Genomic DNA, 21,253 nt, shown 5'->3' on the forward strand with positions numbered 1-21,253 from the left:
CATAGTTTCCATTTTCAAAATTAGCTTCAACAAGATCATGTGAAGCAAATAATTTAAAGAAAAAGCAGATGAAACATTAAACTGTACATCCAGTGGTGGTACTCCGCCTAAAGGAGTTCGATGTGGCAGGAACATCCTTCAGGCCTCAGAAGATGGGGAGCGGGAGGGAAGGCATTGACAGACAAGAACTAGATGGAAAACAGAAGTTATAGCTGATCAAGAATTTATCTTTATTCTGATTATGATTCTTCAAAGAGCATTAGTTGCTTACATTTCATTTAAGTCATGCTTAAATACATACCAAATATGACTACTTATATTCCTTTTGACCAAAAAGCTGAAAATGTTGTGTTCTAGTTCATCTTACTCATTTTATTCTGATGTGAAACACTCTAAATCCAAATTGTTTTGAAAGTAAATAGGCCAAGTGGCCTACCCTACCCTTTTTATAGTGCAAATTCTGTGATACTGCCTTCTTTTCAGTATACGCTCCTCTGTGGGCCTTTGGCTTACACGGAGACCATCAGCTATAACCCATGGCAGTCAGCTTCAGAGTCCTCGCTCCAGTGTGCATCTCGTTTCTCAGCCACAAGTTTGATGAATTGAAAATGACTGGCATAAAGCTTCAGTTTATCATTGATGTCCACCCATTTCACTTTTCCAGCATCATCTCCAGCTTCTAGAGTAAGATTATCCATTATCTCACCTGGTTGCCAAAGAAAAACCATCACCAAGAAAAATTCATCTCTGTTTTAGCATATCTATATCGTCAAGTATTCTTACTTAAAATAATCTTAAATCATCATTTTACTAGCTGGCCAAGTGAATTAAAAACTAGACTATTCCATCCCTGGTCAGCAGAATGAATAAAAGGAAAAAAAACCAGACTATTCCAAAATGCCCAAATTTTAACAAAAACACACAATACAAAGACTTTTCTCTAAAAAGATTATCCTTAAAAAAGAGATTATATCATATGAATACAAAACCTTACATCAAAATCAATCCAAGAGGGATTAGAGATTAAATGTAAAAAAAAAAAAAAAAAACAAATTATTGGTGACTCCTTTTATAGTCTTAGGTGGAGTTTTCTAAGCATAACACCAAACCAAAAACCATAAAGTATGTTTAAGTCTTTAAGATATTTTAATAAATACAAGTATTTATAAATAGATTTATTGAAATATTTTAAATTAGGCCAGACACAGTGGCTCACACCTGTAATACAGTACTTTGGGAGACTGAGGCAGGTGGATCACCTAAGGTCAGGAGTTTGAGACCAGCCTGGCCAACAAGGTGAAACCCCATCTCTACTAAAAATACAAACATTAGCCAGGTGTGGTGGTACATGCCTGTAGTCCCAGCTTACTTGGGAGGCTGAGGCAGGAGAATCATTTGAATCCATGAGGCAGAGGTTGCAGTGAGCCAAGATCACACCACTGCACTCCAGCCTGGTGACAGGGTAAGACACCATCTCAAAAAAAAAAAAAAGAAAAGAAAAAGAAAAAAAATTAAATTTAAATTATCAAAAAAATAAATAAGTGCTCCCAATCACGGTTGGGAATAGGAATATAAAAGGCATATTTCTGTAGGCAATTTGACAATGTTTATCAAGAGCTTTTAAAAAGTAAGTATATAAATATAAGTATATATTATAAGTATATAAATATCAGAGTACATCTTGTGTACCAGACTCTGTATTAGGCACTGAAGATACAATAAGCCAGTAATTCCACTTTGAAGAATTTATTCTAATGAAATAAAGACAAGCCTATTAAAGTATTCAAGGCAACATTACTTAAATACTTTATTTTATTTTTATTTATTTATTTTTAGACAGAGTCTCGCTCTTGTTGACCACGCTGAAGTGCAGTGGTGCAATCACGGCTCACTGCAACCTCCACCTCCTGAGTTCAAGCGATTCTCCTGCCTCAGTCTCCCGAGTACCTGGGATTACAGGCACTCGCCACCATGCCCGGCTAATTTTTTTGTATTCTTGGTAGAAAGCACACTGCCATACCAAAAACTGGAGAGACAGGCAAATACAGAGACTCACAACTGACGAGGGAGAGAAGGCGACCACTGGAGTCAGCACCTAGTAGGAACACTTAAAGGGTAACGAACTGCTGAAAGCTGACCTTTGGACTAGCTTGAAAGATAAAATCTCCTAGGGGCTCACCCATACCAGTATGAAGGGGTGGCCTCCATTTTAGTGAGTTTTACCTCCAAGAAAGCCACTGGGTGAAGACTGGAGAAAAATCCTCTCTCCCTTCCAACATGGACAGGGGAAAGGTAACCATTTTGAAATACACCCAGATCACTCTGCCCTCAAGGAAGCCCTAAGCAACGTGAGGGAAAGGAAATACCCAACTCCACAATTTACCACCATATCTATCAATAGGGCTGTTTAATAAAAGGTGAAGAGAGCTGAAAGAAGGGCATGCTTCAGACCTTATTTAAGAAGTCTCCAGGGAAATCCAAAACTATAGGAAATTTTAGCCTCTGACACATACAACTACAGCAAACAACAAATACAGCCTAACTCCTAGCCAGATAAACATAAAACCTCACACTAAAGAACTATTTGCCTTAGTTCCCTTTACAAGATACATAGTGGTCAATTTTCAAAAAAGCACTACAGCCAGGTGCAGTGGCTCATGCCTGTAATCCCAGCACTTTGGGAGGCCAAGGTGGGTGGATCACCTGAAGTAAGGAGTTCAAGACCAGCCTGGCCAACATGATGAAACCCCATCTCTACTAAAAATACAAAAATTAGGCCGGGCGCGGTGGCTCAAGCCTGTAATCCCAGCACTTTGGGAGGCCGAGACAGGTGGATCACGAGGTCAGGAGATCGAGACCATCCTGGCGAACACTGTGAAACCCCGTCTCTACTAAAAAATACAAAAAACTAGCCGGGCGAGGTGGCGGGCGTCTGTAGTCCCAGCTACTCGGGAGGCTGAGGCAGGAGAATGGCGTGAACCCGGGAGGCGGAGCTTGCAGTGAGCTGAGATCCGGCCACTGCACTCCAGCCCCGGCGACAGAGCAAGACTCCGTCTCAAAAAAAAAAAAAAAAAAAAAAAATACAAAAATTAGCCAGGCATGGTGGTGCATGCCTGTAGTACCAGCTATTTGGGAGTCTGAAGCAGGAGAATCACCTGAACCCAAGAGGCAGAGGTTGCAGTGAGCCGAGATCATGCCACTGCACTCCAGCGTGGGCAACAGAGCAAGACTCCATCTCAGAGTTAAAAAAGAAAAAAAAAAAAAAAAGGCACTAAAAGCATGCTAAAAGGCAAAAAGCATAGCCTAAAGAAATCAAGCAAATATTAGAACCAAACTCAAATATGGCACAGATTTTGGAATTATCAAAACACAATTTTTTAAGTTTAAAGAGAGAAAAAGGGTAAAAACAGTGAACAACCTATAAACTCTATAATCAACCTCTGAAGGATCAGTTATTGTTTTTAATTCCAAAAATAAGTAGTTAACAAATTTATCAGTACTAAAGTTGTACAGACCTGCTTCTAATTTACATCTGCATATTTCTTCTAATATACCTCAGTGGAAATACAGAAGCAATGGAAAATGGCCCCAGGAGTTTCCTCCAAGTTCAACAAGCAAAAGCACAGACATAGAAATGACAGATCTTCTAGTTCTAGCCCATTTTGTAAGTGAAAAAAATTGAGTCCAAGAGGACAAGTGATTTGTACAAGGTTACACAGCTCAGAAAGAACCATGAGTGGAACATTCATTTCATTTCTCTAGCATGATGCATCTACTTTTATGCTACAAATAAAAACAAATTAAATTTAGCAATAAAATATGTTTCAAGGGAGCCATTCAATGTGTACATTGAGATCAAATTAATTTTTAAGACAGCAGATTTTTCCTTTCTCCTTCTGTAATAACAGGTTTGACCCTCCTCATAAAATTTTAAATTCCACGGACCAGAAAGAACATTCATGTAAATTTTCTCAGCACCTGGAATTTTTTGTTATTGCTTTGTGTTTTAATAATCCAAGATTATTATAAAAATATTTCAAATAGTAAGATATAAATCCCATTTCCTTCATCATTGCCATACTTCCTACCCAAATCCCAGTTGCTTTCATTTTTGTTTTGCAAAAAAAATGAATCATACTCAATAAATAATCTGGTATCTTTAAAGCATACCATTTTAGCCCATAATTTCAACCTTAACTTCAAATGTTACCAATGGATTAAAGAAAATTTAATCACTGGTGATAACAGTTTTGAAGATTTCTCCTACGTATTCCTTTAATACCAACAATTTTGCTTTTATATAACTACAATCTTACAATCAACAGTTAATTGGTTTAAGATGCTAAAATAGTCCAGATTTATACATGCCTTAGTGGGCTACTGGCTTAAATTGATCCTTTAATCCCAGTCAGTTTAATAAATACAAAGTTACCTGTTTCATCATGGTAGTTCACAGCTTCTGTCTCCATCCATGCATTATCGGTGTTTCGAGGATCATCAACATATCCCTTATATATCTATTTTCAAAAGAAGACAGATTTTTTTAAAAGTCCAAAATGTAGTGAGTACAGCAGAGCATGTTACCTTCACTAGCATCAGAAATGTAAATATCGGCCGGGCGCGGTGGCTCAAGCCTGTAATCCCAGCACTTTGGGAGGCCGAGACGGGCGGATCACAAGGTCAGGAGATCGAGACCACCCTGGCTAATACGGTGAAACCCCGTCTCTACTAAAGAATACAAAAAACTAGCCGGGCGACGAGGCGGGCGCCTGTAGTCCCAGCTACTCGGGAGGCTGAGGCAGGAGAATGGCGGGAACCCGGGAGGCGGAGCTTGCAGTGAGCTGAGATCCGGCCACTGCACTCCAGCCCGGGCGACAGAGCCAGACTCCGTCTCAAAAAAAAAAAAAAAAAAAAAGAAATGTAAATATCCTGTTGCACAACAACATGAACATATTGAATGCTACTGAGCTGTACATTCAACAGTTTAGATGGCAAATTTTATGTTATGTGTTTCTAACAAAATTTTGTTTAAGAAATGTAAGTATCAGCCAGGCGTGGTGGCTCACATCTATAATCTCAGCACTTTGGGAGGCTGAGGCAGGTGGATCACCTGAGGTCAGGAGTTTGAGACGAGCCTGACCAAAAAGGTGAAACTCTGTCTCTACTAAAAATACACAAAAATTAGCCAGGCATGGTGGTAGACGCCTGTAGTCCCAGCTACTCGGGAGGCTGAAACAGGAGAACTGTGTGAACCCAGGAGGTGGAAGTAGCAGTGAGCCAAAATCGTGCCATCGCACTCCAGCCTGGGCAACAGAGCGAGACTTTGTCTCAAAAAAAACAGAAAGAAAAAAAGAAAGAAATGTAACTATCATAAAACTTTTAATGCAGTACTTCACGTGCTTGTTTCAAATTTCCCACAGAACAATATTCTCTTTTGAGTCAGCTTTAAAAATCATGAAACCCTCAGGACAGGCACAGGGCTCATGCCTGTAATCCCAGCACTTTGGGAGGTGGAGGCAGGCAGATCACAAGGTCAAGAGATCAAGACCATCCTGGCCAACATGGTGAAACCTCATCTCTACTAAAAACACAAAAATTAGCTGGGCATGGTGGCACACACCTGTAGTCCCAGCTACTTGGGAGGCTGAAGCAGGAGAATCATGTGAATCTGGGAGGCAGAGGTTGCAGTGAGTTGAGATCACGTCACTGCACTCCAGCCTGGCGACAGAGCAAGACACCGTCTCAAAATAAATAAATAAATCATGAAACCATCAACACTTCAAACTCTAATTTCAGAATTTGAGAACAGTCAGATTTGGGCAACATGATTTTTTTTTTTTTTTTTTTTTTTTGAGACAGAGTCTCGCTCTGTGGCCCAGGCTGAAGTGCAGTGGCTGGATCTCAGCTCACTGAAAGCTCCGCCTCCGGGGTTTACGCCATTCTCCTGCCTCAGCCTCCCAAGTAGCTGGGACTACAGGCGCCCGCCACCTCGCCCGGCTAGTTTTTTGTATTTTTTAGTAGAGACGGGGTTTCACCGTGTTTGCCAGGATGGTCTCGATCTCCTGACCTTGTGATCCGCCCGTCTCGGCCTCCCAAAGTGCTGGGATTACAGGCTTGAGCCACCGCGCCTTGCCGATTTTTTAAGAGAGTCCATGATTTAAGTATTTTTCTGTGATTATGGTTTCTGAAATACAAAGGTAAACTCCTATAGTTAAAGGAGATCTATAAGTAAAACTAAAGATTACCACTTAAGCTATTGATATATGAAAATATTTGGATCTAGTCATCCAGCACAAATGTAACTCAAAAAAATCTGGACAACATAAATAACTAAATCCCAATTCTGAAAAGAAAACAAGCAATCCAAATTAAAAAATGACATAAAAAAGGCCAGACGCGGTAGCTCACGCCTGTAATCCCAGCACTTTTGGAGGCCAAGGCAGGCAGATCACCTCAGGTCAGGAGTTCAAGACCTGACTGGCCAACATGGTGAAACCCTGTCTCTACTAAAAATATAAAAATTAGCCAGGCATGGTGGCACATGCCTGTAATCCCAGCTACTCGAGAGGCTGAGACAGGAGAATCGTTTCAACCCAGGAGGTGGAGGTTGCAGTGAGCCGAGATCGTGCCATTGCACTACAGCCTGGGGACAAGAGTGAGACTTCATCTCAAAAAAAAAAAAAGAAACAACAACAACAACAAAGAAAAAAAATCTATTATTTTCTTATTATTAGTGTGCATATACCTTGTAAGGTATTTTTTTAAAAGCACGGAAGGCCAGGCTCACTCCTATAATCCCAGCACTCTGGGAGGTCGAGGTGGGGGAATCACTTGAGCCCAGGAGTTCAAGACCAGCCTGGGCAACATGGTAACACCCCATCTCTGCAAAACAAAAAACAAAAAATTAGCCCAGTGCAGTGGTGTGTGCCTGTGGTCCCAGCTACCCAGAAGACTGAGGTGGGAGGATCACATGAGCTCAAGAGGTTGAGACTGCAGTGAGCCATGATAACACCACTGCACTCCAGCCTGAACAACAGAGCAAGACCCTGTCTCAAATAAAAACCAAAAGAATAGAGGGTATATGGACAAAATAGACATGAGACTTAAATGATTATCAACCAGAAAAATCTCTGTATGACATAATTTAAAATGTAAATGTTCTTTCAGCGAGAGCTGAATTCATGCACATACAAAAAGCTTTCTGTTGGATGGGTACTCAATGTGAAAGAAAATACTTTATAGGCCAGACATGTTGGCTCACACCTGTAATCCCAGCACTTTGGGGGGCCAAAGAGGGCAGATAACTTGAAGTCAGGAGTTCAAGGGCAACCTGGCCAACATGGTGAAATACTACATGGTGTCTCTACTACAAATACAAAAATTAGCCGGGCATGGTGGTGGGTGCCTGTAATCCCAACTATTCCAGGAGCTGAGGCAGGAGAATTGCATGAACCTGGGAGGTGGAGGTTGCAGTAAGCCAGGATCATGCCACTGCACTCCAGACTGGGTGACAGAGAGAGACTCCATCTCAAAAGAAAAAAGAAAAACTAAGAAGAAAAAGGTTGTTAAAATAAATGATATAAATGAACTAAATATAGATCATTTTAGCCTATATAAAGTTGGGCTATAAAACTTTAAATAGAAACCTATTTACAGTGAAGATGGGTAATTTGTTTTTGTGAATATATTTTAAATATACAAGTATTCCACTTTATAGAGAAGGACATACAGATTTCCAGGTCAACTTTTAAGTCATTTTCAACAATCCACAGAACTAAATCCCTCCCAGAAACACTATTTCTTACCACTAGGTGGTCTTGGCTGAAGAGTTTGTGCAACTTTTCCTCTATTTCTCTCTTTTCAGCGCTGGTTTTCTGTAAGGAGTTGAGAGCTTCCTCACCAAATTCTCTTTTCAGTGTGGCACTAATCTTTTCTCCTGGATCCACCATCCCCTAAGAGTCACATTAAAAAATTTGAAAAAAGGGATCAGCTTTGATTTGTTCAACAAATATTTATTGAGTGGTAGAGTGAACATTATTCAATCTGCCTATAATAGTGATCCCCATTTCTCCGTGATACGCTGTTCTCTAAACCATCTGTTGCTAGTAGAAGCCAATAAGGATACCTCATGTATTTGGCCACAGTGATTGGTCCAAGGTTAGTCTATGGCAAACTGAGCCAATCAAACCAATTTCCTGGTACTTGCCAAACTCAAACTAAGGAAAAAGGACTGGAGGCAAGAAATAATACGGCACATTGATTCTTCCCCCACTGTTCATTCCATTCCAGCCACACTGATCTCCTCAATGTTCCCAGGACCTGCCTAACATGCTGCCTGCTGAGCACCTTTGCACCTGCTATTATCTCTATCCAAGATGCTTTTCTCTAGATATCTGCATGGTTCACTAATTCATTTCCCTTCAGATAGTTACCTGACATGCACCTCTTCGGGGAGGTCTTCTCTAATTGCCCTGTCTAAAACTGCAAACTCTCAAACACTTCCTAGTCCTCTAACTTGCTTTTGTTTTTTCTTAATACTTATTGTTAGATGCGATATATTTAACGTATGTATCTTATATTATCTGTCTCTCCAACTGGAATGTGAGCACCAAAAGATAGAGATATTTGTTTATGTTGTTCTGTTGTATCCTCAATGTCTAAAATATTAGCTGACAAAAGGAAGATACTAAAAATACAGTGATTAGATGAGTAACTGTCAAAATGATATCAATGACAGCAGTTTCCTGATAAGATTCAAATAACAATAAAAATATAAGATTCTATGATGAAATCATTATTACATTATTGCTTTCAACCTAAGTGAAGTTTGACGATTTGGCTCAAAGAAGTTAGCCTAAAGTTCGTCGAGCGCGGTAGCTCATGCCTATAATCCCAGCACTTTAGGAGGCCAGGGCGGGTGAATCACGAGGTCAGCAGTTCAAGACCAGCCTGGCCAAGATGGTGAAACCCCATCTCTACTAAAAATACAAAAGTTAGCCAGGTGTGGTGGTGGTCGCCTACAATCCCAGCTACAAGGGAGGCTGAGGCAGGGAATTGCTTGAACCCAGGAAGCGGATGTTGCAGTGAGCTGAGATCATGCCATTGCACTCCAGCCGAGCAATGGACTGGATGGACTCCGTCTCAAAAAGAAGAAAAAAACAGAAATTAACCTAAACTTTTATCAGAGTCAGTTGAGATCCTTATTTCCATTCCATTTTTATTCTACAAAGCAAAAAACATTCTTGCAGATAACTGTATGTTTATAAAGAGTCATCCTCATATCAAACTATCTCCATTTCACAATATGGTATAAAATATAAAACACTCTACCACACACATAAACATTTTAAACGGCCACTTCAGGCTGGGCGTGGTGACTCACACCTGTAATCCCAGCACTTCGGGAGGCCCTGAGGCAGGCAGATTGCTTGAGGCCAGGAGTTCGAGACCAGCCAGGCCAACATAGTGAAACTCGTCTCTACTAAAATTACAAAACTTAGCCAGGCATGGTGGCGCATGCTTGTAATCCCAGCTACGGGGGGAGGCTGAGGCACAAGACCTGCATGAACCCAGGAGGCAGAGGCTGCAATAAGCCAAGATCGCACCAATGCACTCCAGCCTGGATGACAGAGTGAGAGACTCTGTCTCAAAATAAATAAATAAAAAATAAATGGCCACTTCAAATATACCACTGCCATAAATTCAAACTACAAGTCAATAAAAGTATACTCATCTTGATGACATTATAGAAATTATTTAAACTACCAGGAACAGTAAATAACAAAAGTTAATTTTTTAAATGTTGTCAAAAGTTATCAGAATTTAACCAAAAAGTGCTTAAAAATACTACCTTGGGCTTGGAGTAGAGGTTAAATTCTGAAATGGGATCCAACATAACGAATGCCTATTTATATGTGCTCTCTAATAATCCTGTGAAGTAGATCTCTTTATTTTAAAGATGAGGGCCTGAACTCCCAATCACCCAGCTGCAAGTGGAATGGCCAGAACACAGACCTACATCTAATGTCAAAGCCCAAGTTACTTCCCAAGGGTGTCAGAATTAGACGCAGATTCTAACAGTCTTGGATTATCCTAAACTTGTTGCTGACAATGACACTTCATGCAGGGATTAAAAACAAAAGAACTACTAATTCAAGTGGGAAGGAATAGAGGAAAATGGAATAGAAAAGATCCACAAACAATAACCACGTAGTAAGTAAAGCAACTAAAAAGAACTTAAACACTAATTTAATTTTAATGCTTACCCCTGGGATTGCCCATTCTCCACAGTCTTTCCTTTTTATTGCAACAAACTGTAAGATGTGTTTCCCAGAAACAGGATGCATGATTTTATTTCCACTGCTATCCTTTTTCCATCTGTGAATAGTAATGTAAAATCATAACTATTTACAACAAAAACTAAGGTTCTATCTCAAATCTGAGAAAAAGTTGCAAGGACACTTTTCTTTAAAACAGAGTATATATAAATTTATCTCAAATCAGCTAGTTTTATTTAAAACTATTGATTTTTATAGGAAATATTCTATATTCATCACTCTTATAAACCAGGACAAATGTCTACATTACATAAAAGATACTACATTGGCCGGGCGCGGTGGCTCAAGCCTGTAATCCCAGCACTTTGGGAGGCCGAGACGGGCAGATCACGAGGTCAGGAGATCGAGACCATCCTGGCTAACACGGTGAAACCCCGTCTCTACTAAAAAAATACAAAAAACTAGCCGGGCGAGGTGGTGGGCGCCTGTAGTCCCACCTACTTGGGAGGCTGAGGCAGGAGAATGGTGTAAACCTGGTAGGCAGAGCTTGCAGTGAGCTGAGATCCGGCCACTGCACTCCAGCCTGGGTGACAGAGCGAGACTCCGTCTCAAAAAAATAAATAAATAAAAGATACTACATTATCTGTAACGAAAATTCAGGATACAAACAATTTTTACTACTTAAAGTACTAACAAAACAAGTAGCAGCAGAATAGAATTTAAAGAAAAGGTTATCAAAGTTTTTTAAAAAATAAGTTTACATATCCTTCTTTAAAATTACTGGTAGTTGCCAGGTGCAGTGGCTCACACTTGTAATCCCAACACTTTGAGAGAATTGCTTGAGCTCAGGAGTTCGAGACCAGCCTGGGCAACAAGGGAAGACCTCATCTCTACAAAAAATTAAAAAATCAGCTGGTGCAGTGGCGTGCACCTGTAGTCCCACCTAGTTGGGAGACTGAGGCAGAAGGGTCACTTGTACCTAGAGTTTGAGGTTGCACTGAGCTAAGATCGTGCCACTACACTCCAGCTTGGGTGACAGACAGAGAAAATTACTGGTAGTGAAAAAGGCATGGTAAGATTTGTTTTTGGCAGGGTGTGGTGAGTCATGCCTGAAATCCCAGCACTTTGGGAGGCCAAGGCGGGCAGATCACCTGAGGTCAGCAGTTCAAAACCCCCCACCAGCCTGGCCAACACGGTGAAATCCTGTTTCTACAAAAATACAAAAATTAGCCAGGCATGATGGTGAGTGCCTGTAGTCCCAGCCACTCAGGGGCTGAGGCAGGAGAATCACTTGAACCCAGGAGGCAGAGGTTGCAGTGAGCAAAGATTGTGCCATTACACTCCAGCCTGGGTGACAGAGTGAGACTCCACCTCAAAAAAAAAAAAAAAAAAAATTTGCTTTTAACAGTTCACCCTGTGCTAAGAGAAAAGCAGATTATACGACCCAGTTTAGTTGTTGTCAAAAGCAGTACTTCTCAATTTTTTTTTTTTTATTTAAAGAGACAGGGTCTTGCTCTGTCACTAAGGCTGGAGTACAGTGGTACAATCATAGTTCACTGTAACCTTAAACTCCTGGGCTCAAGCAATCATTCTGTCTCAACCTCCTGCATAGCTCGGACTACAGGCGTGGGCCACCACGCCTAGCTATTTTTTTTTGTTTTTCAGTAGAGATGGGGTCTCCTGCTAGGTTACCCAGCTGGTCTTGAACTCCTGGCCTCAAGCCATCCTCCCACCTCAGCTTCCCAAAGTGCTGTGATTACAGGTGTAAGCCACCACACCTGGCCCTGCTTCTCAATCTTTATGCCCTCTAATTTGATAAACAAACAAACAAAAAAAACTCTATCCTTTTATTTTACATTTTAAATTGAATTGCTTATAGATTTTGTAAAAAGTATCAAGGCAGTGTTAGTTTCAAAATACACTTTTTCTAACCACACTCTCTTTGCCAGAGATGTTGATACTAATAAATCTCCCCTTCCCCTTCCTCACCTCCATATCAACCTCCAGCCCAATTTTAGGAATTGTCTTAATGATCTCTTAGTCAAAAAAAAATCTTCCAATGCTAAACCAAAAAAGAAGGTCTATGATCTAATCATTACTGTGGATGAAACCCAATAAAGTATTAGTGTGGGTATGAGCTTCCAAATTTCCTTATATAGTAGCTGACTACCATATCTAATTTCCTTATATAGTAGCTGACTACCATATCTACCGTATTTAATTCCTCCCATGAAAGAACTCACAGTCTAGCAGTGGCTCTAAATTAGAAGGGTGACAGTTTGATGAGTATATTAAATAGAAATGAAATAATAATTAGTACAAGAGGGCACATCTGTTTTTTTAAATGCCAGAAAGGGGAATACAGGAATGAGAAACAAAGTCATAAATAAAATAATGTGTTCAAGAAACTGAATGTCCATACGGGGTCTAGCACCATGGGCATCAGTGAGGGAAAAGATAGGCCAGAAAAGTGGGCAATGGGCTTATACAACGATTCATCTAATTCATCTACTTAGAGAGCCACAGAATGTTTTTAAGCAGGGTAAAGCCATAACCAATCTGAATTTTAGAAAGCTCACTCACTTTGACAAAAGCATGTATGTTGGTCTGCAGGAAAGCAAGACTGGACTCAAGAAGATCAGCTGGGAGGCCACTACTATGACCCAGGTAAAAGATGATGACAGGACAGAAGGCAGAGACAGTGAGAAAGAAGAAAGGATGGATTTTATTTTTATTTTCTAAAAGCCATTTAGATAGCATGTATTATATATATAAAACACTGTTCCAAGTGCTTTCATGTATTTATCTATTTCAGCCTCAAAACAACCCTATAAAATAGTCGTTTTATTATCTTTATCTTACAGATATGGAAAATAAAGAACAGAAAAGTTACGTAACTTCCCTAAGACTGCAGTGTTAACAAGGGTGTAAACAGAACTTTGAACCTGGGCAATCTGGTTCCAGAATCTGTGTTCTTAATTACCATACTATCTACTTAAACTGAACAAGCAGAACATTTACACTAATTAGGTAAGAGGAAAGATGACTGGGCGTGGTGGTACACGCCTGTAATCCCAGCACTTTGGGAGGCTGAGGCAGGCAGATCATGAGGTCAAAAGATCAAGACCATCCTGGCCAACATGGTGAAACCTTATCTACTAATACAAAAATTAGCTGGGCAGTGTGGCATGCACCTGTAGTCCCAGCTACTTGGGAGGCTGAAGCAGGAGAATCACTTGGAGGTTGCAGTGAGCCAAGCTAGCACCACTACACTCCAGCCTGGGCGACAGAGCTAGAATCTGTCTCCAAAAAAAAAAAAAAAAAGGAAAGATAAGAAGGTGAATGATAGCTCTGTTCACTCATAAACATTTACTGGCACCTACCACACATCACATGCAAGGAGATGGGAAAACAAAGACTCAATACAGCCACTGCTCTTCAGCCAGCCAGTTGTGACTATGGAACAAAGATGAGAAAGGGAACAAAGATGAGAAAGAGAACAGAGAGAGATGCTGGCCAGGTGTGGTGGCTCCTGACTGTAATCCTAGCACTCTAGGAGGCCAAGGTGGGAGAATTGCTTGAGCTCAGGAGTTCGAGACCAGCCAGGGTAACATAGCAAGACCACATCTCAAAAAAAAAAAAAAAAAAAAAAGAGAGATGCTGCTGGGGAAAAGGTAGGACCAGAGAGATGATGAACAGCTTGCATATGTTCTCAGATTTTATTCTGAAGGGACAAACGTATGGATTTTAAGCACAGTAGCTTCTTGCTATGTTATTTATTAGTATTAAATACATTATCACCAATTTTAAAACAAAATTTCTTGATCTAACAGAACACATCATTTTAACTGATAAACCTAATGAACACTTACTGAATATCAATGGTATTTCTATGCCCTATTGCTATCCCCTCCCCAGTTCTGGTAGTATGCCCCTTCCTGTCGTTAACCAAAAGGGAACAGAAAATGATAGTCATCAATTATTTGAGCTGAATTTATTCAAAATAATATATTAACACTTCCCAACTCATTTTGACTCTAGAGGATCTGAAGAAACTTTTGAAAATTATGCCTGGACAATCTCTAGGAGAGATGCCTGGGAATCTGAAAATTTAACACCTGACCTGGAGCTTCTGAACTAAAAAGTTTATGAAATCCTGAACAATGTTGTTTTGAATCATGAAGTGCATACTTGAAAGAAAGGGGGATAGAATCTTTGCTCTGAAAGTGCCTGGGTGATTCTTCAGTAGAAGGAATATACCCTAAAATAATGATAAAAAGTACAGTAAAGACTCACTAGTGGTGTAACGGAAAAAGCACAGTATTTAAAGCCACTTACCCCTGATTCAGATGTCAGATCTATAACATTTAGGCAAGTCACTTAACCCCAGTGAGTCTCTATTTTCAAATTCTCAAAACAGATATACCAATACCTACTTGGAGGGGCTTCTGTGAAAAACAAATAGAAAAACTAATGATAGCACTGATAGGATGCCTGGAATAGACTAATCTAAAAGTAGAATACTTTTAACAATTCATCTAATGCTTGATCCTTCTTTCAACATCTTTCACTCTTCTCTCTTCCATTTCTGCTGCCTCTCATCTATTTAGAGGAACTCATCAATTTATTAATTAATGCATTATTGTGTATTATTAATTAATCATTATTGAGATAACAAAGAACGTCAACCTAAGAGTACAGCTGAAAGCCAGACACCGCCACTTGTGGGCTCTCTTATAGCCTTGGACCATCTCTAAGCTTTCAGTTCTCTTATCTATACGACAGAGTTAAGCTCAAAAAGTCTACCATTTCAAAACAACTTGACACACAATCACCACGTATACTCCTAGCCACTATTTGGTCCAGCATAGATAAAGATAAGCTAACTAGATTCTAACTTTCAAGACTCAGACTCCCTTTTCTGCTTCTCGTCCGCTTACTAGCATTACATTCCTGTTTCAAACGTTTCATACCTTCCTGTTTTTAGCCAGCTTCACCAAAGTCAGAAACTAACACTGCCATTAATATTTTTTTATTAACTCTTTCCATCTCATTTAAACCAAAGAGGTTCTAACAGTACATGGATGGAGAGGTAGGTTGATCAGTAGTTAAGTAAGTAGGTAGGTGAATGGGTGGGTAGGTGGATGGATGATGGAGGGAAGATAAAATTGGGGATTGGGTAAAGATCCTTTTTGGCAGGAGAATCGAGAGGGCAAGTAAGAAAGTAAGACCAGGTGAGTACGGGCGCCTCTTCCAGCAACTTGAAAATAAAAAAAATATATAGAATTAAACTCTCAGATCAAAGAAAAACAGAGTCTCCGTGAAGAAAAGCCCCCAAAATATCAAAACTAAGAAAGTAACAATATTAAAGATACTTGCACTATTTAAAGAAAGAACATGACAATTCCATGTGGGGAGACAGATGGTCAGCAAAGAAATTCTATAAGTAAAAAAATAAAAATTAAAAGGATGACAAATATGACAGTATTTCAGATACATTAGAAAGATGATTCCTGTGGAGATAGCTAAGCCCATCTAAACATTAGATTCACTGACCTTCTTAATTCTGATTCATGCTCACCAAGAGACCTGAATATGATTTGGCTTACCAGATAGGTCTGCCTCGGGAAGAGAATGCCTCTCCCATTCTGAAACCTTCAGTGGCTCCAGTCCATACTACCAATTTTGGCATTTAAAATTCTTCACAATAAAACTGCACAAAAATTAACTTTTAGTTTCATTTTTCACCCACTACTCTCCTACAAGAATATTCTGTTTCAACCAAGCCGGTCTCTACTCAGATATTACTACAAATCCTTTTCTTAGGCTTCCTGCTATCTCCCTACCCATGGTTCAAGTTCAGCTCAAATCTACCTGCTTTATAATGCCTTTCTTGAGTGTTCTAGTTTACCACAGCCATGCCCCACATCCAATCTTCTAAAGCATCCTGAATCACCCATACTATTTGATCATATTTAACATGTTTTCTTACTTGATATTTTCCATCTTGCAAATAGAACCATAGCTCTTCAGTCAGAGAGAACCAACTTAGGATTCTTAGATTTTTTTTATATCTACCAAAGTGCCTACTCAATGCTGAGAACAAATAGATGTTCAATAAATAGATGCATAAATAGAATTAACCTTCTTTATATAATGCCTAACCTACTCATATAATGACAGCTTTATACTTACATCACATCACTATTGTATATAAAATCCCTTAAAAATATCAATTATATATACATCTGCATGCATATTTATGTAATATACATATGCTGGCTTGTGTGTGTGTGTGTACACTCATGGGCCATATAATGATGTTTTGGTCAATAACAGACTACATATGCAGTGGTGGTCCCATAAGATTATGATGGAGCTGAAACATTCCTATCACCTAATGATGTCATAAGCCATTGTTAATATCCTCACCCAATGTATTACTCACATGCTTGTGGTGATGCTGATGTAAACAAACTTACTGCACTGCCAGTCATAAGAGTACAATCACATACAGTACATAATACTTGATAATAAGTGACTATGTTACTGGCTTATGTATTTACTATACCGTACTTTTTATTATTATTTTAGAGTATATTCCTTCTACTTATAAAAAAAAGTTAACTGTAAAACAGCCTCAGGCAGGTCCTTCAGGAGATATTCAAGAGAAAGGCATTATTATCATAGGAGATGACAGCTCCATGCATATTACTGCCCCTGACAACTTTCCAGTGGGACAAGATATGGAGGCACCAAACAGTGATATTGATGATCCTGACCTTATATAGCCGTAGGCTAATGTGTGTATTTGTATCTTAGTTTTTAACAAAAAGTTTAAAAACAAACAAAAAAACTTTTTTAAATTAAAGCTCACAGAATAAGGATATAACAAAAAAAACTATCTTTGTACAGTTGCACAATGTGTTTTAAGCTGTTATAAAAAAGCCAAAAAGGTTTTAAAAATGTTTAAGTTTATAAAGTAAGGAAGTTACAGTAAGTTAAGGTCAATTTATTATTCACAAAAGGAAAATATTTTTTATAAATTTGGTGTAGCCTAAGTATGCAGTGTTTATAAACTCTACAGTAGTGGACAGCAATGTCTTAGGCTTTCATGTTCACTCACCACTCACTCTGACTCACCCAGATCAACTTCCAGTCCTAAGAGCTCCATTCAGGGTAAGTGCCTGAAACAGGTGCATGGTTTTTTATCTTTTATATCGTATTTTTACCTACTTTCCCTATGTTTAGATATATATACACTTACAATTGTGTTACAGTTGCCTACAGCATTCAGTACAGTAACATGCTGTACAGGCTTGTAGCCTAAGAGCAATAGGCTATAGCATATAGCACAGGTGTATACTACTTATTCAATTGTACCTACACAACCTAGGCTTATGTAAATATACTCTATGATGTTCGCATAACAACAAAATCACCTAACAATGCATTTCTCAGAACGTGTCCTCATTGTTAAGCAATGCATGACTGTATATACACATATATATACAAACACAAACATATGCATATACACACAAGTATACATATATACACACAGCTACAGTCTGCATTTTTTCTATCACTTAGCTCTTTGCTATTGATATGTCTTTTTACTGGCTCTTACCTGGTTATAATGGGATCTGCAGCATGATTTGGGCCCCATCGCCCCAAAAGCCCCCGGCCAACCAGTCCGGTCCGTCCTGCAGGATTTCTGGAAAAACAAAAAAGCATAAAATCAATTGAATGTTTTCATCTTTTTAACCTGATTTGATATAACCCAAAAGAAGGGAATACAAGCAGTAAGACAGAACTAGTAAGTCCTAACAAATCCAACAGTACCACCACATATCTGGTGCTGAGGTCATGTATGCCATTACACTGCCATTTAATTTTTCTTTTGTGCATGTGATATGCTTTCAACTTGAACCAGGAAGAGGTTCTCATACTCAAAGTGGTTCTACAATGGGATGATTTGTTTCAGTTTTCACCTATACTCCTAAATTCAAACTAGAACCTTCCTGCATTCTTTTGGAACACCCACATCTCTCTTCACTTTCTCATTATTCTCATTTCCTACTCTACCCTCCTACAACCCTTCCCATTAAAATTGTTCCTGTTACATTAAGTCTATTTTTCCTCAATGGTTTCTGGATTTTTATTATCATCAATAATACATATTTGTAGCATACAATAAAGTATTAGTATTACTATTTCACAGATTTCAAGTATACTAAAATACAATTTTATAAAAATGCCAACTATTTAACCTGATGCCACAATCCAGTGTTAAAAATTTGTCAGATAAACCCATCAATACTCATGCCTGTGTCATTTTATTTCAGTAAATATCCTTTAAATGTTTAACTTTCATTATGTACTACTAAAAAAATGTTCTAACATGTAATTCTACCTAATGGTACTGTATCTTTTGCCCTCCCACTATATGAAAATAAACAACTTGCCAAAATATCCCTTTTTGCCACTTTTTATTCCTTCTTCCCAGTGACTGTTATTAAAATTGAATGAATTTTTATATTGTTTTTGTATAGACTCAGAAATATTTCAGCAAGACTTGCAAATAGCAACAGAAAGAAAAGACAAGACACCTGCCCAGCTGACAGTAATTCTTTCCAAATTAACAGGAGGAGGGGGCAGAGTGGCCAGCAACCATATATATATATATATATATATATATATTTTTTTTTTTTTTTTTTTTTTTTTTTGAGATGGAGTCTCACTCTGTCGCCCAGGCTGGAGTGCCGTGGCATGATCTCGGCTCACTGAAACCTCCGTCTCCTGGGTTCAAACAATTCTCCTGCCTCAGTCTTCTGAGTAGCTGGGATTACAGGCATGCGCCACCATGCTTGGCTAATTTTTGCATTTTTAGTAGAGACATAGTTTCACCATGTTGATCAGGTTGGTCTTGAACTCCTGACCTCATGATACACCCGCCTCAGCCTCCCAAAGTGCTGGGATTACAGGCATGAGCCACCATGCCCAGCCTGCAACCATATTTTATTCCATGTAACCACACACCCCTGAACACAAGTGATCAAGGCCACCATTAACAGACAGGTTAGTCTGTACAGATGACCAAGACTGTAACTTGTAAACAGGAAACTGGAATGGACACACAGATTATATTAAAACCTGAAAAGCACAGATGGTTATTTGCAAAGAGAGAGTAATAAGCCAACAATATAGACAAAAGAATAAATGAAGCAGAGAGAGAGTCCTGATGGATTTCGAATTCCATGTTTTCCTAAAGTCAGCTGCATTTTTGCTTTGAGCTCCTTGAGACATTCCTATAGCCTTAAAATAAATTTTACTTTTGCTCAGGCAAGCTAAAGTTAGTTTCTGTTCATCAAAGAGACTTGATTAAAAGAACTATCTTGCATTTCCATCTATGTATCTTACCTATCTTTTCACATATTTTATCTTTTTGTAATTGTATCTATAAAAGAACCTAAGGAATCAGTCAAATGCAAGGAGAATTTGACTTAAAAAGACTCAATAACATAGAAAGATGTGTAAGTCATCACCAAAGAACGAACTGAGCAAAACTGAAGGACCAGGTTGAGATGAGAGGAGTACTACCATTTCCTTGTCTTACAGGAACCAAGAATACAAAGTGTAACATTTTTATAAGGTGATAACCATGATTTCAAATCTGTGATCCTTCTTTGGTTTTATTTGGTACATGCTAATTTTTACATTTCTTTCTAACTTTTTAATATGATTTGGCTCTGTACCTCCACTCAAATCTCACCTCAAATTTTAATTCTCGTAAGTTGAGGGCAGAACCTGATGGGAGGTGATTGGATCATGGGGGGCAGTTTCCCCATGCTGTTCTCATGATAGTGAGTGAGTTCTCATGAGATCTGATGGGTTTTTTTGGTTTTGTTTTGTTTTTTTTGAGATGGAGTCTCGCTCTGTTGCCCAGGCTGGAGTGCAGCGGCACGATCTTGACTCATTCCAACCTCCGCTTCCTGGGTTCAAGCGATTCTCTTGCCTCAGCCTCCCAAATAGCTGGAATTACAGGTGCCCGCCACCGTGCCCAGCTAATTTTTGCATTTTTAGTAGAGACAGGGTTTCGCCATATTGGCCAGGCTGGTCTTGAACTCCTGATCTCATGTGATTCATCCGCCTTGGCCTCCCAAAGTGCTGGGATTACAGGTGTGAGCCACCGTGCCCGGCCAATCTGATGGTTTTATAAGGGGCTTTTCCCCCTTTACTTGTTCACTCTCTGTCACCTGCTGCCATGGAAGATGTACCTTTGCTTCTCTCTTGCCTTCTGCCATGACAGTAAGTTTCCTGAGGCCTCCCCAGCCATGCAGAACTGTAAGTCAATTAAACTTCTTTCCCTTATTAATTACCCAGTCTTGGGTATGTCTTTTTTTTTTTTGAGACAGAGTCTTGCTCTGTCGCCTAGGCTGGAGGGCAGTGGCACAATCTCAGCTCACTGCAACCTCCACCTCCCAGGTTCAAGCAATTCTCCTCCCTCAGCCTCCTGAGCAGCTGGGATTACAGGTGCCCACCACCACATCCGGCTAAATTTTGTATCGTTAGTAGAGATGGGGTTTCCCCATGTTGGTCAGGCTGGTCTTGAACTCCTGACCTCAGGTGATCTGTCCACCTCGGCCTCCCAAAGTGCTGGGATTATAGGCGTGAGCCACCGCACCCAGCCAGGTATGTCTTTGTAGCAGTGTGAGAACAGGCTAATACATGTTTATAATATCTTCTTAAGGAAAATGGATAATTTTTTAGTTGTACAGAAAAATCATTTTTTAAAAAATATAGAAAGACCCTTGATGTTAAATTATTGGGTTATCTTTATTTTTGCTCTTACAGGTTTGGATAAATTCTTACTTTAAGATACTATACCATTTAATAAATATCTGCTGAACAATTTTCCTTTCTGTTAATGTATTCAACTAATTATTTCTATTTTCAAGATAAAATTACAAAAAGAT

General features: G+C 39.3%; 1 protein-coding gene across 4 annotated transcripts in view; it reads right to left on the reverse strand.

Annotated features, from left to right (window-relative positions):
* Positions 1 to 206: 206 nt before the first annotated feature.
* NUDT9 (nudix hydrolase 9) overlaps positions 207 to 21,253 on the reverse strand; it is a 38,161-nt gene continuing 17,114 nt past the window's right edge. For all 4 annotated transcript variants that reach the window (XM_033214135.1, XM_033214136.1, XM_033214134.1 and 1 more), the window contains 5 exons: positions 17,905 to 17,991; positions 10,266 to 10,377; positions 7,806 to 7,952; positions 4,433 to 4,517; positions 207 to 706 (listed from right to left, as the gene is read on the reverse strand). In XM_033214135.1, coding sequence (XP_033070026.1) covers positions 528 to 706; positions 4,433 to 4,517; positions 7,806 to 7,952; positions 10,266 to 10,377; positions 17,905 to 17,991 — 610 coding nt within the window. In that variant the 3' untranslated portion in view covers positions 207 to 527. The remainder of the gene's footprint in view (positions 707 to 4,432; positions 4,518 to 7,805; positions 7,953 to 10,265; positions 10,378 to 17,904; positions 17,992 to 21,253) is intronic.

Source organism: Trachypithecus francoisi, unplaced genomic scaffold (genome assembly GCF_009764315.1).
Source record: "Trachypithecus francoisi isolate TF-2019V2 unplaced genomic scaffold, Tfra_2.0 Lachesis_group1, whole genome shotgun sequence".
In the NCBI taxonomy this organism is placed as follows: Eukaryota; Metazoa; Chordata; class Mammalia; order Primates; family Cercopithecidae; genus Trachypithecus; species Trachypithecus francoisi.